This window comes from Periplaneta americana, chromosome 12 (assembly GCF_040183065.1).
Source record: "Periplaneta americana isolate PAMFEO1 chromosome 12, P.americana_PAMFEO1_priV1, whole genome shotgun sequence".
In the NCBI taxonomy this organism is placed as follows: Eukaryota; Metazoa; Arthropoda; class Insecta; order Blattodea; family Blattidae; genus Periplaneta; species Periplaneta americana.
In genome coordinates this window covers 170,680,638-170,700,166 of record NC_091128.1, presented here as the reverse complement: position 1 = coordinate 170,700,166, position 19,529 = coordinate 170,680,638, and the positions used below count along the sequence as shown (strand labels likewise).

The following is a 19,529-nucleotide window of genomic DNA, read 5'->3' as shown; positions in this document are numbered from 1 at the left end:
GATTGATGCTCTCGCGGAGCGAAATCTCGTCGAAAGATGCAATCCGACATCTGACGGACGCTCGACCGCTGGGCAGGGCCGAGAGCCCCCACCGCTCAGCGACAGCGATCGAGAAATCATTATCATTTCTTTCTTCTTGGGAATTTACCCCTCCCTCTTCTTGCGGCGTTTTTTGTTGTTCCTCCCTCTACACACCTGCGCATAATTGTTACCATCCCCCGGGGGCTATCCAGTGTGTGAGTAATAAAATAAGGATTGCTTCCCTCTGCGGACCCTCAGTTGTCGATACGCAGCCATCGAGAACACACCGCCATGCGCCCAACCAGAGGAAGCTGGGTTCTCGTGGCTTGCCTCCTAGTCGTCTGCCTCACTGGTGACTGCCTAGGTAAGATGTCACGGACATTCATCTAATACAAGACGAGACATGCAGATAAACGTGGTCTGTGTTTCTAGAATAACAACTAAAACATATTCGAATCCTCATATCTGCAATTTTATTCTGAACTAATAATCTTCAAAGCTACAAATTAATATTAAATATCTTTAATTATTTACAATAAACTCCTAATATACAGAAACTTTTGAAGGGACGCGGTTTTTGGAAAAAATAATACTTCAGCTTTATTAAACTTAATCTAGTATTTGTATAATTTTATCAAGTTAGAGACATATTCAATAAAGTACCAGTGATGTGGTTACGATTACAGTAAACTATTTTGTATAGTTTCAAGTAAATCATGTTCAATAGAATGTCACAATGCCAAACAAAGAGAATTAAAATTTCAGCAATGAAATAATGAAACTTGTATTCATGAAATCACGAAATGGTGAGAGTCAAATCAACATTTGGTGCACACTGATATGCTAGCTTTTAATTTTGAAATGTAACATTTTTGTGGTACCTGGTGATTTAAAGTATAGTTTTGTTTCCAATGGAAAAATTTATCACTTTTAATTTTTTTAAAATTATATGGCTTATGTTTTATGTTTTAACATTCGGGGCACACTGACGTGCTAGTTTTTAATTTTGAAATGTAACATTTTTGTGGTACCTGGTGATTTAAAGTATAGTTTTGTTTCCAATGGAAAAATTTATCACTTTTCATTTTTTAAAATTATATGGCTTATGTTTTATGTTTTAACATTTGGGGCACACTGACATGCTAGTTTTTAATTTTGAAATGTAACATTTTTGTGGTACCTGGTGATTTAAAGTATACTTTGGTTTCCAATGGAAAAATTTATTACTTTTAATTTTTTTTTAATTATAAGGCTTATGTTATATTTAAAATGCCGGTATATAATGGGGAAAAATATTCACAACACAACTCCCATTACAGTATCTTACGGAAGAGTTCATTTAAAATTTTAAAAGTAGTTTAAAGTACAAAAATTATACACAGCCTTTATACTAACCTGTTCAGAATCAATTGCTCATTACAATTACATAAACTTAATAACTGTGTAATAATTTTTCATACCCTGGTACCTTTAACCATGTCACTGATTTATTTATTTTTAATTATTATATTCGTGTCTCTGTTAACAAGTTTCAGGTTGTTTTAATGTAATGTGAAATTATATCGTATTTTCTTTATACATAATTATATAAATCAGTTCCCTTTTATAAAGTATGTACAACATAACAAGATAACCACATGCTTTCGTATTGTAATTTGGAATCCTACTCATACAGTTTTTTTAATCTAGAGATACAGACGAGAAGATTAGACATTACACGCTTCTACACTCGTGTGTCATAGACATTAATAGGCGAAGGCGGGAGCATGAAAGAGGAATTCCTTTATTTTTGTCTTTCTTCCTTCTTTATATTTTTCTTTCTTTGTGTTTTACCCCATTCTTTCGTACCAAGGGGGTTTCTAAACGTGTAAATCATTATTAAAACTTACTGAGGGATTATTATATTCTACTGAGGAGATTGGTCTACTATATGAAAAAGAACTTGATAGCATTTAGTTTCAGATTTTACCCTATTTCCTTAGGAAGTAGCCATTTCATTACATTGCTTTATTGTGTTTTATACAAATTCTGGTTTTAAAATGATGGCATGAGTTCCTCATTTCATTTCGTGTCCGAGTGGAAAAACATTGCCAGTACTGTGATAAAGTAGAAGTTAGGCTATTTGCTGTACAAATAACGAATTTCGAAAGAATTTAATTGATTTAGTCATATTAAAGAAATTAAATTTCATAAGTACCTACCTGCCTTATTGAATGTGATATTCAGTAAATTATACCATCGCTCTTGAAATATAATTGCCTAGTAAAGATTAATGAAGTCATAAAAATGAAAATACAAGAAACTGTCAAATAGGCCGGGCAACCCTTGTTGTATTTCAGTCAATGAATACAGAACTCTCGAAGGAGAGACAGAGTCAACACAGGGAATGTAAAGGAGGACAATGTGCATATTCTATGTCAGTGCCCTGCTCTTCTTTACGAAATGTACAGAGCTCTGGATACTTGTTTATTGAAGCTCGAGGATATGAAAACGTAAGGGTGAACAGCTTTGGTAAACAATAATGTACGAGGCTGAACTTCCTCCACTATGAATCAGCGAATAGAAATGATCCAAGTATTGTTAGGACAGTACTGTACATGCAACCACTACTAGTATTACTACTACTATTAATACTACTACTACTATACTACTAATACTACTAGTATTACTACTACTATTAATACTACTACTACTATACTACTAATACTACTACTAGTATTACTACTACTATTAATACTACTACTACTATACTACTAATACTACTACTAGTATTACTACTACTATTAATACTACTACTACTATACTACTAATACTGCTACTAGTATTACTACTACTATTAATACTACTACTACTATACTACTAATACTACTACTAGTATTACTACTACTATTAATACTACTACTACTACTACTAGTATTACTACTACTACTACTATTAATACTACTACTACTATACTACTAATACTACTACTAGTATTACTACTACTATTAATACTACTACTACTACTATACTACTAATACTACTACTAGTATTACTACTACTATTAATACTGCTACTATACTACTAATACTACTACTAGTATTACTACTACTATTAATACTACTACTACTACTATACTACTAATACTACTACTAGTATTACTACTACTAGTAATACTACTACTACTATACTACTAATACTACTACTAGTATTACTACTACTATTAATACTACTACTACTACTATACTACTAATACTACTACTAGTATTACTACTACTACTACTATACTACTACTACTACTACTACTACTATACTACTAATACTACTACTAGTATTACTACTACTATTAATACTACTACTACTATACTACTAATACTACTACTATTAATACTACTACTACTATACTACTAATACTACTACTAGTATTACTACTACTATTAATACTACTACTACTATACTACTAATACTACTACTAGTATTACTACTACTGTTAATACTACTACTACTACTATACTACTAATACTACTACTAGTATTACTATTACTATTACTACTACTAATACTACCATTATTACTACTACTACTAATACTACTACTACTACTACTACTACTACTACTACTATAGCAATTACTAAAACTAGTACTAATCTATTAAATTGTAACTACCAATTAAAATACAAAATAGAATAAAATAATGCTAATATAACCTTATATTTCCTCTGATTGAGATTTTGGCTGATATTACATCTATTATCTGGCAGTACATATCACTTGACGATTTTACATGTAGCATGAAATTAACACAATGAAGAACATAGAATAGGTAATTAACACTGTACTAATTGATAAGTGTACAAAGAAGTAGAGTAAAAGCATAACAATCTTCAAATACAGGCAGATGCAGTTCCCAAAATAACGAAACTTGCTATAGAATGTAGGTCGCTCGTGCTGCTGTTTTATGGGCGAATGTGTTCTCTTTTAATATGACCTGAAGATGCCACGGTTATGGCGAAAACGTTTGTCAAAAACTTTTATATACCATTTCATGTAATATTGTAATGGTTCAAAGCGTGTACTATTGATAAGTAATTTGACTGTAATAAACTTACACATATTTGCTACTTATATTATACCATCGGACCCAACATGCCTTTAAAAAGTACGTATTTAACTAAACAGTACAAACATTGCAAACAACCCAACTTAAGTACCTTCAGTACAAGGAAGTTAAATGAAACACATTTTCGTTTTCTTTGCTTTCCGGTGTTGTACGTACCCTCTTGCTCAGAAATGACTGGAAAATTTAAACAGCTCCCTTTACTCTTCAAGCCTACTATTTGAGACAACACGTCCGCGGTTATTCTCATAAATAAACACGGAGGACCAGTGGCGGACAGTAGGAAAGGAGTTAGTCTCTGCGTATTACTTCATCTGTACGACAAAAAAATGTAAACCATACAAATAAGAAATTAATCTAATTTCAGTTTTATGTGTAGACATACGATTATTAATAACATTGAATTATGTTACAAATGTGTTAAGTAAACAAAGAAAACTAAAAGAACACCTCTTTAAAGCCGCAAATCAGAAATGAATGAACAGAACAGAGAGATTTTACTCCTGACACCAACTTAATTTGATACTAAACAATAATTTAATTTCTCTGTTCCTCCCCACACAGACTGGAGTGACTACTCCACGTCTCTCAATTTCATTAATTTTTTTATATGACTTTAATTAAATGTACTGTCCTACAGAAAAGGTAATACGCATAGACTAGCTTCTTTCTTACTTTACGCCACTGGGCCTGCCGTGTTTACTTATGTACAGTAACCTCACTAGATGTTTTGATTTAACTAGGGAAAATCAAAACTCCAATGGGATTTAATTGACTATTACACTATTAGAGGAAGTATATAAAGTTTAAAAAATAAAGTACTCTAATACAATAAAATATTGAGCTACTAAAATACTAAACTGTCTTGAATAAGCCTCAGGCTGCAGTGTAAGCCTTCGGGTCCTTTCTTTGACTGCCTCCGTGGTCAGTTGGTCAGCATGCTGGCTTCCACATCAGGAGGTCCCGGGTTCGATTCCCAGGCTCGGCTCTCGGTGAATTTTTCTTGGGTGTCTAGAGTCTGGAAATTTGTATGATTGTGAGTGTGCCGGGTTAATATTAATTAACCAATCATCACAAATATAAAAATATATCAGGACTGTCGCTGGCCGTAACCTGAACACACGTTTCAACGTCACATTGTTGACAAGTAACTCCATCTGTTAGCACAACCATAAAGCATCTAATAGATGCTATAGAGTTACCAACAACGAAAAAAAATATTAATAATAATAATTATAAATATTGCGCTAGATGGCAGTAGTGTGTTATGATGAGCTGTTCTCTTGTTACCAGTTGTGCCAACTATATAATCTTCATTGAACACTATGGACGATGACTAGTCAAGAAGGCTTGTTAATTCAGTTTCATTTTTATTAAAACAGTTGCATTCCACTTCAATTATCAATATATATTAAACAATCTCTGATGCCTGACTATCCATGAATCTCATACAACAGAAGCTATAACATAATCTAAATAATATAAACAAGATAAATGATAGAAACGTTTTAATTAAGGATGGTGAAATAAACATGAGTCATTTTGAAAGGTAAAATTATTGAAAGTACAATGTTGGCAAAAAAAGAAACAAATGCTAGGGAGGTTATAAAAACAAACAAATGCTACGAACGTGACAAAAATTGTAGAATAAGCAACCGTGATTGGTTGAAACACGTCACTCCGTACCGTTTTATTGGTCAAAAGTAGTATGACGTAGTAAAAGTGTAATAGAATCAAAACTAGCGTGTTCTGTCTCAAACAGTAGTCTTGGAGCGCTAATGATCTGTTTATATTTTCCTGCTATTTCTGAGCGTGAGGATACATTTCGTAGTGCGTTCAGATTATCGACAGAAACTGTTATTACAGCAGCTACTACTAACACTATGATCGCGTGTCGGCCATTGTAGGGTGTTAATTTTGACCTTCAGTAAAGTTCTGTGAACATCTGGACAAGCGTTGTCTTGTACGAGATGGAAGTTATCACCTGCAAGTGAAGCAAACGAAATTACATGACCTTGTAGATGTTCAGTGATGCATCTGGTCCCCGTAAGTAAATGATCCGTGATCGATAATGCCTGCTTGACACGAGCGGAATACAGGTGCTCAATCATATCACAATTTAAATGCGTTATGTGCAATTATTGTGCATGCCACTCCCCAGGTCTCCGTCATTCTCCCTCTCGTCCATCTGGGAAACGTAGATTGACATACTACTCATTTGTGAATAACACTGAGCTCCAATCTTAGTTTGTCCAGTAGATATGCTGGCGTTCGAAAAGCAAGCGGGCTATTCGATAACCTGGTACCAGTTCTGATCCAGTGGATGGTCTTCTGATGAGCAATCAATTGGGATTTAACTTTCTCCTAACAGTTCGGGCAGAAATATTTACATCTCTTACCGTTGACAGACGCTAAGCTACAAATAATTGATTATTATTATTATTATTATTATTATTATTATTATTATTATTATTATTATTATTATTATTTAAAACGATCACGCAGGGCTGATGGCACAAGAAATCTTTCATTATCCTTTTTTTGCACGTTGCCGGCTTGATCAAATATTCTCACACTTCTCTCATCGTTTCAAAGTACCGTACACAGTATTAATAGACTAGTTGTACCCAAAATGGTAGCGATACATCATATGCTAGGGCTGTCAATTGATGCCCATAGGAGCAATCGCGCGAATTAGAGCCCAGGAGAGCCTGAGCGCTTTACAGCGGAAAGGAAAGAGACAGACGAAAGAGATGGTATATACCACTTGGTCGAGCTATATTCAGGGATGGCCAGCACTGATTCAATGCATAAAGGGAAGAGAACTTATTAAAACTGTATCCATGTTAATTTTTAGATTTGTCTGAGAAGTATAAGTGCATTATAAGAATGTAAGTTTTAATTTTAATGCTCATTTTTCACAAGTTTGATTTTTTATTCAAAAGAAATATTTTCTCAACTTTTCGTATAGAAGAGTGAAATTTTCAGGTATAGGCCTATTTATTTAGTAGCCATACAGAATGTTTTCGTAAATCTAATATACCGTATATACGTATTACTGAAGATAGTGTATTGAAAATTTTGAAAATATTCGCATGGAAATTGTTTGTAAGGAAATGAATTAACAAAGCAACTACTGTTACATCATAAGCAAAAGATACGTGCCTATGTGTTGTAAAAATGTCAGCTCTATAGCTTCAGCACATTTCGAGAAAATAATTTAATATTCTGATGATAGGAAGTTGCTCACAAATATCACCTTAATAGCATAATGCGATAAGAGTTTTGTTATGTAATATTAGTTACACTTAAAACAGATACAGTATCTAGGCAACTTTGCTTTGTACTGTAATATTGTTTTGATTAGTTTATCGATTACTTTTGTAAGGCTAAAGATACCATCAATATAAATTCCAACTTATCGTGTTATACTCAATTTCTTTCTTTGGAATATCACTTTCTTTATGAATGATGTGTTTCATCCACTTAACACAGTATAATTTATACTACTATGGAATTTAAGTGAATATTCCTTCTTAAGTCTCTATTATGTTATTAAGATTAAAACACAAGTGCAATATTAAGAAATCAGTGTTAGTACTTTTGTTTTACAGACAATATAGATAATATTAAACGACATAAAATTTCACGTCCCGTTTGAAGTTTGTGCACTACTGTTTTCTTAATCCAACAGGTTGCTTATTCATATACACTACTCTTCCTCTTTCCATACTTAGCGCTTGCTGACCGCGCACGTCGTCAAGGTCAGAAAAATGCACTTGCTTTGGCATCACTGACCTATACTACAGGGTGTTCATTTCAAAGTGTGTCATGACGTCACTCTTGTTGGGTCACCGATTTGAAGCGAGTTTCAGCTTATATGTTAGAGAAGTTGCCTATTATTTAAGGCGTTCTTCAATCTGAACTTGAGAACGTGTACGGTATAACTTGGCGGTCTGTACGGTCTGTGTGCTAGCATAACCTCTTTCGAACTGTTTTTTGCGCCGGCAAGTCGTACGCAGGGTATTTGTTATCATCGGTTGCGTACGGTAACATTCCACAACACAAATCAAATGCTCCGTGTCCATGTTGACCGTCGAAGTTAATGTCAACAAATACGTAAGTAATCGTCTTAACCCTCTCCCCATATCCCGACAGTACGTATTTCCAAACAGTTCACATTCTTGCCACTACCGGCGTTACCGTACGTATCGGTACGTACTCTTCAGAATGAACCCCGTACTTGCTAGGCAGCTTTTCTGCCTCTTAGGTTATACACCTCTGCGGAAGTGTAGGAAGATTGAATTCTCTAGGCTCATCGGCTAGCCACATGACGGCATACAGCGAGCCATGACACACTTTGAACTGAACACGCAGTATACATATCAGCCAGAACCTCAGTCAGAGGTGTATTCCATATTGTGAAATTTAATATCTTCTTGATTCTTCTCGTATTTGTGTGTCTATAAAGGATCTGTAATCCACAATGCAATGAGATAAAAATATTTTTAACAATTTGTACAGTTATCTCCACTATAAATTTTGTTGTATTTTCCCCGTTTAGAAGTATTCTTGTTGTGATTATTGTAATGTATTTTTTTTTGCACGATCGCGTCTTTTGTAATATTTACAGCTATTGTTATTAGACCTTGAAAGTTAGAATTCCCACACAGACACTTGTTGCTAGGGAAACCATTCTTCATAACATAAAACTATACTGAAATAGACCCATTAGAGTGCACTTACTGTTACTTAGTTACCATTACAGTGCAGTTTTGCGGACTTGGGAATAATATTGATCTTAATTTTCAATGCAAAGCATTTCTCGCTCTGTTCTTTTTTCAAACTTTTCCTCCATTTTGTTAAAAGCATTTTCCAACTTTGTATCGTAATATAGGCTACTAATGCGTATGCCGATATGCAAACGATGATATATTTTCTCTTGTGTGCTCACCCTATAGTATAGGTTGCTCACAAGCACTTATTACAATTTTAAACTTTTTACATTCGTAAAACAGTTAAATATGTTTAATTTTAGTAGCTTGGTATGCTCAAAGTTTAGTGTCGGTAGTATTTGATAACTCTATTCATATTTGGCCTTTGGTCTTAATTGTTCACGCATGGAAGGGAATCGACACAATATCATTTAGCCCTAATATTGTCGGACAACCTGTCCTATAGTTGGATTGTGTAGAGCTAAAATTATGCCGTTGTTCTATAACTTGAAAAATTCGAATAAAATAATTGTTTTAAAATGAGAATAAAAATGGAACCTGAATGAAAACTACCAAATGATTTATTCGATTCTACTATTGAATAGTCCAATATAGTCGATAGTGTACAAGACATAAAGAGAATGCAGTTGGAATATCGAGCATGAGCAACAAGCTTAGGCTCGCCGATTCCATTATGCTACTGCATGTCTACTTTAAAAATTGTGTAATTAACTATTACCCCACTTAGTTTTAACTTTAAAACTATAAATTGATTGGTTTATCCTACTAAAGCGTGATATTTTTGTCAGGCATAGAATAATGATGATGATAATAATAATAATAATCGTACCTAAATGTATGAATGTCGGTGATCTACTGGTTGCCATGGATCCTAGGACCATGGCTTCAGATTTAACCAAGGGCGGTGAATTCATTCGGGAACGAAGTTTTTTTTTAGTAGGTTATTTTACGACGCTTTATCAACATCTTAGGTTATTTAGCGTCTGAATGCCGGTGAAATGAGTCCGGAGTCCAGCACCGAAAGTTACCCAGCATTTGTTCATGTTGGGTTGAGGGAAAATCCCGGAAAAAACCTCAACCATGTAACTTGCCCCGACCGGGAATCGAACCCGGGCCATCTGGTTTCGCGGCCAGACGCTCTAACCGTTACTCCACGGGTGTGGACGGAAACGAAGTCATAGTGGGTGGTTCGTGTCATAGCATTGCGACACGTAAAGAAATACTACCCCTGAATAAGGGGGAATCAGGCAATATATACCTCTCATTTTTCATTCACATCAAAATTCAATTCAGGAGGTGGCACAATTTTGGCCAGGATAGTTTCCCAAAGAGTTTGTCACATATCCGACCTGTGATACATTCATTCACAGTTCCGCGCTAAGAATTGTTATGTAGAAAAAAACTTCCCTAGCTTTTTAAGTCCATTCCCACTGTCACAGTCTCCATTTCCGAGGTAAATGTTTGAAATTAAAATTCTTCAAGAGCGAACATCGTAATGATATTTGGTATGTTGTTTTATCTGCCCTTCAGCTCCTCCTCCACATCTCTGCGTTCTCAAGATTTCAGCAGCTGTAAACTGTTTAAATATGGTGTTTTTATTTCAAAACTTCCGAATTTGAATAATTTTAGACGTGCAAGAGACACGAATTTGAGGAAAACCACTTAGATTTTGTTTTCGATGAGAAGTTCAAAACCACTGCTGATTGAATTTTGTGTTCCACCCTTTCACCGTCAATCTCAAATTTGAATTCTAAATTTCAACCCCTATCTTTAGACAGTTAATTTTAAAGGGGGTAATAAATATAATTTTAAAGGGGATGATTTTGAAATATGTCGCGACTAAATGGTTTCCTGATGCATTTTGTAGGTCTGTGTATTTTTGTTCGTTTTTTGTTTTTTATGACAGGGGTTTGATTTTTGAATTTGTATTTTAGGTGAAGAGATCAATAGGAAACTTGTTTTAGCGAATAGATATTACGGACTACAAACGGTTTTTAATTCTATCACAAAAGACAAAAGTTGAGATTTATAAAACATTAGTTGTGTCAGTTTTATCATATGCAACAGAGACGTGGTCACTGAGTAAAAATAATGAAAGTCGATTGAACGCATTTGAACGAAAAATTTTGAGGAAGATATGAGGGCCTGTGAATGACAATGGCGTGTGGAGAAAATGGTTTGTGAGATCTATGATCTGCATAAAGACATTGACCTAGTGCGGAAAATTAAGTTCAGCGGAATGAAATGGGCGGGTCGTGTGGCCTGGATGGAACCAAATAACCCAGTAATGCGTATCTTCTCAGCACATCCTGAGGGATGGAGGAAAGTTTGTATTGCAGTGGAAAACGGAACAACCCCGGAAAAATCATCAACCGATCTTTAGTGGGTAGATTATTTAACGACGCTATATCGGAATTGGTGATAGCGAGATATTTGAGGATATGAGGCCGATGATTATTTGACAATAGGGATATCCTGAACTAGCACCAACAGATAGCGCACGTGTACTTTGAGGGATGCGCTTTGCGTATGCATTTGTTTTTCGGTATATAAACATTGAGGATATACGTAGTGTATTAGTATATTAAATACTCTTAAAAACAACTGAAAATGGCAAATTTTTGTTATGTTCCTATATGTAAACACCAGGGAAAGCTTTTTGTCTTCAATCAGGCCCCGAAATATTCTGAATATATGCTTTAAACCTTAAAAAGTATAAGTAATTAAATTGCGACTCGAAAGTGCTAGCTATTAAATAAAAGTAACTACTTCAAGTAAGGAATTGTTGACTACAGTTTCATTTTGGAAGAGGAAAAAGAAAAATTAATAAAATCATTTGCAACCTCATTTGCTATGTTAGCTTAGATCAGGGCTGGGCGTCGGGAGCGGAACCAAACTCTAAACGGGGAAGCTTAATATTCATCCGTCACTTAATCAACGCTGCGCGGTGTTCGGCGGGGAAGAAAGGGGATGAAGAGAAATCATAAGGCTCCCTGTGAGAGAGTAGAATCCGCTCTTGCTGCCCAGCCCTGGCTTAGATTATATGCAGTAGTTGTAGGAGTCTCCGAAGTTTACGCCTGCAGTAAACTTTCGATAAACTGGGATGTTTATTATCCATGACGATCCGTAGTGGAACCCATTTCGTGAATAATGATTTTAATGTACTGTACCCTAATTATTAAAACCATGTTTTAACTTGAAATTTTCAAAATCATTCTACATAGTATTCAAAACTGCATGTCCTTAACCTACAAAACACACTACTAATCGTGATACTACTGCGATCATGTTATATCATCCTATTAAAAATTGCATTTGATCTTTCTGCAACTACAGACAAAAATACAGGGAATTCAATCTTGATAGTACCTTCCCTATAAAAAGAAACACATAGGTGGCTGCATATCCTGTTTTTAGCGTACGGTTCTCAAATACTAATGATTAATGAGGCCAATATTCACCTTCGACATCCCGGTAGTTACTATTTTTTTTTATTCGTGCACCTCGTTCTCAGAGTTCTCGTTTAGGTTCATGAATTTTCAATTTACTCGTATCTATATTCTGCATACTGCAGATTTCCCCACCCATATCGGGGAATCGCTGAATATTATACAGGTTTACGTTATTATTTATTGTAAATTAATAGTACATTATGCAACGAGCCTATAATGAAGGTAATTAAGAAGTGAGTATGGATATTTTTGAAACGAGCGCAAGCGAGTTTCATAATTTTCATACGAGCTTCTTAATTACCATTATAGGCGAGTTTCATACGACTTTTTATGCTCGACCATATTTCTAACTTGATATTATTAATTTTATTTGTATTTGACATTGAGCAATGTTCCGTATGTTGTGAGATGTGCGCAGACGCGAAAGTATTGATTTTTTCCGGGGAACAGATGTCCACATTGACCTTGCTAGGCTATAAGAACCTACAGAGATAACATTGAAATTAAATTAGACATTGAAAAACGAGATGACAAATTGAATTTATTTGAATATTATTTACAATTAACGCTAATTATTATAGTAACAGAACATAACCTTCTGCGACATATTGGATTTCCAGCCTCCGTGACTTTTCGCTAATTCTCTTTCGATTGCATATCCGAGAATAATCGATAATTGTTGTTTTATATCGGTAGAAAGCTGACCTGTCATTGGCTGAACAGTTGTAACCTGAGTCGTCATTGGCTGAAAGACCTGACCTTTAATGAGTAGGTGTTCTTTAATGACATGCATTAAAGGACTGCTACCAGGTGTATAATTACTACATTTCGGCATGGTCGAGCATAAATTAAATTATGAGGTAAGAAAATATTGAATTATATTAAATTATACTAGGTTATACAAAATAATTGCAAATATAATTTTGACACGCACAGAAAACCAACAAGCGGGAAAACGTAATCAACTGTAGCATATGACATAACATAGCCCTACAAAATGTTGCGCCGCATGGAACGCTCCTGCCATCTAGCGGTAAAACTTCGCATAAGATGTCCCTATTGTCTTATAGTTGGAGGAAATCTCGGAAAAAGCCAACCAGATAATCAGCCCAAGCGGGAATCCAACGTCCGATCCTGACCACCGCAAGTGTCAGTCCATTTGACGCGAAGGATCGAACCCAAGATCGCTAAGTAGCTCTTTGCGCCACACCGAGTCACAGGAGAGGAGTGAAATGCATGTATAGCCAGACCAGAACGCCGGGATCCTTATGGGGCTGGAGACACGTAATGCACTGCTACGAAGGAAGACTGAGTGACACGGATTAGTTTCGTTCCAGGAACGGAAATGCACCGCGGCGGCGGCGGGCGGGCTGGCGGCCGGGCGGTCGGTCGCCTTCAATGGCCAAGGCCGCGGAGCATTGCCACCGGCGCGACTCGACTGTCTCACGCAAAGCTCTGTTGTCCATTACATCAGCGACCACCGCGAGAAATCGGCTCTAAGGTCTCAATGTCAATAATTTCGTCATTCTACGGCGTAGTAAACCACTTCTAATAATGGGCTCAAGAAGAGGTTTGGCCACAGGGTGTTTCTCCCAGTGCAGCAACTGCTTTGTTTTCTAGTCGACACGGTGACCGAGATAAGAATAATATTCCGCAATTCATCTAGAAAGGGTAATAAAGTCGTATGACATTGATAACCCTTGCAGCAAGACTCGCGATGTCTGTCACTCACTATGTCGACAGAGCTGTGATTGCCGAATGATTGAACAGTGTTTACGCCTTATTTTACTCTATCTTCAATATTTTGTAGTTTATAGCTTACTCTTGTCGACACCTGTGGAGTAACGATCAGCGCGTCTGGCCGTGAAACCAGGTGGCCCGGGTTCGAATCCCGGTTGGGGCAAGTTACCTGGTTGAGGTTTTTTCCAGGGTTTTCCCTCAACCCAATGCGAGCAAATGCTGGGTAACTTTCGGTGCTGGACCCCGGACTCATTTCACCGGCATTATCACCTTCATATCATTCAGACGCTAAATAACCTAGATGTTGATACAGCGTTGTAAAAATAAAAATAAAATAAAAATATCTTACTCTTTCAAGGACGAAGTCTAATGTGCTCTCACAGTCCTCTTCCTATTTTCGTCATAAATAATTTCAGAGTAGGTACAGTCATGAGCTCTTGTCACATGTTTAGGCACTTTGTGCACCAAACGTACGAACTTCTTCATAAAACAGTCTTCCCTTGAACGACTTGCTTTCACAGTATCGTTCCTTGCTTGACAAGTAACTGAAATGATTAGACTCTCATAAACGGTAAAGACATTTTAATACTTGTAATAATTCCCTAAATTATTTTAATACGTACAAAATTACCCCATCTTGAATCTTGCGTACACTACTTTTAACACTTAAATATAAATGACTGATTAAATGGCAAACTTACTAGTACGATGTAAGAGTAATGGAAAGGAGAAAAATTCTCTCCGGCGCCGGGATATGAACCCGGGTTTTCAGCTCTACGTGCTGATGCTTTATCCACTAAGCCACACCGGATACCACCCGGCGTCTGACAGAATCGTCTCAGATTAAGCTCCAACTCTTGGGTTCCCTCTAGTGGCCGCCCTCTGCACTACGTCATAGATGTTTATGAACTTAGGACCGAAGTCCACACACATATATATATATATATATATATATATATATATATATATATATATATACTTACTAGTGTTAAATTATATAACCACGTTTGGCTTACAGCTGTTTCGGTGCTCCTTCACACCATCATCAGAGCCTACTAGATCCCCGGCGTCATCTCGACTTCGCTGCCTGTTGTAGGGGTGCATTTGCGTGTTGAAAAGTGGAGTCGAAACCAAAAACTCAACACATTAGAACAATATGAAATATACAGACACACCAAAACACACCCTAATCAAATCCTCAACACACAGATCAATTTCAGAAAACACACACTATTCGACTCCACTTTTCAACACGCAAACGCACCCCTACAACAGGCAGCGAAGTCGAGATGACGCCGGGGATCTAGTAGGCTCTGATGATGGTGTGAAGGAGAACCGAAACAGCTGTAAGCCACACGTGGTTATGTAGTTTAACACTAGTAAGTTTGCCATTTAATCAATCATTTGTGCAAAATTAATTAATTACATATATCTTCATAACCTGTGCGATTTATAAATAAAGTGAATTTTCTTACTTTTTGGGGTTAAACTATTTCAAGATATTACACTGTGTACTAATATTAAATCCAGACGTTTGAGATTGGCAAGATATGTAGCACGTATGGGTGGATCCAGAAATGCGTATAGAGGGTTAGTTGGGAGACCTGAGGAAAAAAGACCTTTGGGGAGGTCGAGGCGTAGATGGGAGGATAATATTAAAATGTTTTTGAGGGAGGCTGGATGTGATGGTAGGGACTGGATTAATCTTGCCCAGGATAGGGGCCGATGGCGGGCTCATGTGAGGGCGTCATTGAACCTTCGGGTTTCTAAAGGCCATTTGAAAGTATTATATTATAATACTATTCATAAACGAGTTTTCCTTCGTATTTGGGTGTACAATATGCGATTGAATTTATTCATGCATGTTTTAGAATGACTGTTTTGCTGTTGTACAGGTTTTCTACAAAAGGCCTTTCCGTTTTCGAACACATGTAAGTTACGTTCTATGAATCTGAGGTGCATGAAAATAGTAGCAATAGAAAGAGAAACTCGAAAAGTTGGTTGCCTTAAAGATGTTCAATGTGTCCTCCTTGGTAACACGGCACACATCAAGCATATAGTTAAGCTCCACGTCGGTACGTGGATTTTCCCACCCCCAGATTCCGACCTTACCAGAAAGATTAAAAGTGAGTTCCTTAGAAAACACCACGGAACGAAAAAATTCATCATTGTTTTCAATTAAAGTCTACATACTTATGCAAAATTTTCTTCGTAGCACTTTGTCCTCTGGTTTTAGGGCTTGCAACAACTGTAGTAGGTACGCATGAAATCGCAACCGCTTGTGAAGAATCTTGCCTTAAAATCACTGTACCATTTACGGTTTGTAGACCCACTGGGTGGATCTGCACCAAACTTTGTTTGGTAATGCAGTTGCACATTAATAACCGACTGATCCACATGAAAATAAAGTTTTTTCTGTCTTATATAGCAGCCATTTCCACTGTTGCCAACATATCGACTTACAATCTCGCTAACTTTTCAACAAAAAGTAGCTAAATCTCTCCAAAGTTTGCTAAAATATCCCCAGAAATCTCGTTAAAAATTAATAATAAATATCACTAAATAAAAATAAGAAAAACATACATATGTGGAGTCTGGTTGTATTGTTGACGGCTGTGATGTTGAGATGAAAGGTATGGGAACAGCTGATCCAATCACTGACACTACACTTTCACATAAGTGTTTGACCACAATTTTTTTTTGTAAAACCTAACACTTTTTAAACATATATTAAAATATATTAAAACCATAAAAACTACAGTCTCATTTCCTTCACAAGAACTGTCGGCACAAAATTACAAAACTCAATTGCCTCGGGTCGGGTCGGGTCGGGTCGGAATGGAAAATCTCCACGTTGCGGGAAAGAACCAAAATTACATCAGCTGCAGTTCGCAACTCGTCAAATGTCAATCAAAGTTGTCACCGTTATCGGTGTTGGAGCAGTAACATTGAGAGACAGACGTAACCCGTGAGAATCATTAAATCAGCATCTTTCACCACTGAACACTGATCACAAATCAGCATCTTTCACCACTGAGCACTGATCACAAATCAGCATCTTTCACCACTGATCACTGATCACAAATCAGCATCTTTCACCACTGAGCACTGATCACAAATCAGCATCTTTCACCACTGAGCACTGATCACAAATCAGCATCTTTCACCACTGAGCGCTGATCACAAATCAGCATCTTTCACTACTGAGCACTGATCACAAATCAGCATCTTTCACCACTGAGCACTGATCACAAATCAGCATCTTTCACCACTGAGCACTGATCACAAATCAGCATCTTTCACTACTGAGCGCTGATCACAAATCAGCATCTTTCACTACTGAGCACTGATCACAAATCAGCATCTTTCACCACTGAGCACTGATCACAAATCAGCATCTTTCACCACTGAGCACTGATCACAAATCAGCATCTTTCACCACTGAGCACTGATCATAAATCAGCATCTTTCACCACTGAGCACTGATAACAAATCAGCATCTTTCACCACTGAGCACTGATAACAAATCAGCATCTTTCACCACTGAGCACTGATCACAAATCAGCATCTTTCACCACTGAGCACTGATCACAAATCAGCATCTTTCACCACTGAGCACTGATCACAAATCAGCATCTTTCACCACTGAGCACTGATCACAAATCAGCATCTTTCACCACTGAGCACTGATCACAAATCAGCGTCTTTCACCACTGAGCACTGATCACAAATCAGCATCTTTCACCACTGAGCGCTGATCACAAATCAGCATCTTTCACCACTGATCACTGATCACAAATCAGCATCTTTCACCACTGAGCATGATCACAAATCAGCATCTTTCACCACTGAGCACTGATCACAAATCAGCATCTTTCACCACTGAGCACTGATCACAAATCAGCATCTTTCACCACTGAGCGCTGATCACAAATCAGCATCTTTCACTACTGAGCACTGATCACAAATCAGCATCTTTCACCACTGAGCACTGATCACAAATCAGCATCTTTCACCACTGAGCACTGATCACAAATCATTATCTTTCACCACTGAGCACTGATCACAAATCAGCATCTTTCACCACTGAGCGCTGATCACAAATCAGCATGTTTCACCACTGAGCGCTGATCACAAATCAGCATCTTTCACCACTGGGCACTGATCACAAATCAGCATCTTTCACCACTGAGCACTGATCACAAATCAGCATCTTTCACCACTGAGCGCTGATCACAAATCAGCATCTTTCACCACTGAGCACTGATCACAAATCAGCATCTTTCACCACTGGGCACTGATCACAAATCAGCATCTTTCACCACTGGGCACTGATCACAAATCAGCATCTTTCACCACTGAGCACTGATCACAAATCAGCATCTTTCACCGCTGAGCACTGATCACAAATCAGCATCTTTCATCACTGAGCACTGATCGCAAATCAGCATCTTTCACCACTGAGCACTGATCACAAATCAGCATCTTTCACCACTGAGCACTGATCACAAATCAGCGTCTTTCACCACTGAGCACTGATCACAAATCAGCATCTTTCACCACTGAGCACTGATCACAAATCAGCATCTTTCACCACTGAGCACTGATCACAAATCAGCATCTTTCACCACTGAGCACTGATCACAAATCAGCATCTTTCACCACTGAGCACTGATCACAAATCAGCATGTTTCACCACTGAGCACTGATCACAAATCAGCATCTTTCACCACTGATCACTGATCACAAATATATGAGATCAGGGTTTTCACATTAGACTACTCAGTCATGCACCTATATTTACTTACTGGCTTTTAAGGAACCCGAAGGTTCATTGCCGCCCTCACATAAGCCCGCCATTGGTACCTATCCTGAGCAAGATTAATCCAGTCTATATCATCATATCCCATCTCCCTCAAATCCATTTTAATATTATTCCTATGCCTCTTCTAAACCTAAGAAGTGCATGACTTCAGTTGAATAATTTAACTTAAAAAAGAGAGAAAAAAGTGGAAGAATATGAAAATCAGCAGAAAAGTCGCTAATCGTATTTTACAAAATTTGTCGCCGAGACTGAATCAAAATTCCCTAGATTTAGCGACTTATCGCCAAATATGACAACACTGGCCGTTTCGCCTCAACAATGAACAATGCGCTATTATGAGACAGTCCCACCAACTAGGAAAAAAATGCTGCCACAACTAAACGTTTTGAGTTTCTCTTTCTATTTGGTGCTATTTTCATGCACCTCAGATTCATAGAACGTAAATTAGATGTGTTCGAAAGCGGAATGGTCTTTTGTAGGAGCTCTGTATAATGGAGTAAGTGTTCTTTGAATTTAGACCAGCTTTAAAAGAATAGTCTGAAAAATTCGGGATTCTGTCTACTGAAGTTTTGCCGGCGTAGTTAATTAGCGTTCCTCAAGGGTCAACTAAGAACATGTGTTTTAAAGCATGATATAACCATGACTTTGAAATGTCGCGTC

General features: G+C 37.0%; 1 protein-coding gene across 1 annotated transcript in view; it reads left to right on the top strand.

Annotated features, from left to right (window-relative positions):
- Nucleotides 1–226: 226 nt before the first annotated feature.
- LOC138711171 (uncharacterized) overlaps nucleotides 227–19,529 on the top strand; it is a 116,779-nt gene continuing 97,476 nt past the window's right edge. Inside the window, exon 1 of the mRNA XM_069842526.1 lies at nucleotides 227–385. Coding sequence (XP_069698627.1) covers nucleotides 313–385 — 73 coding nt within the window. The 5' untranslated portion in view covers nucleotides 227–312. The remainder of the gene's footprint in view (nucleotides 386–19,529) is intronic.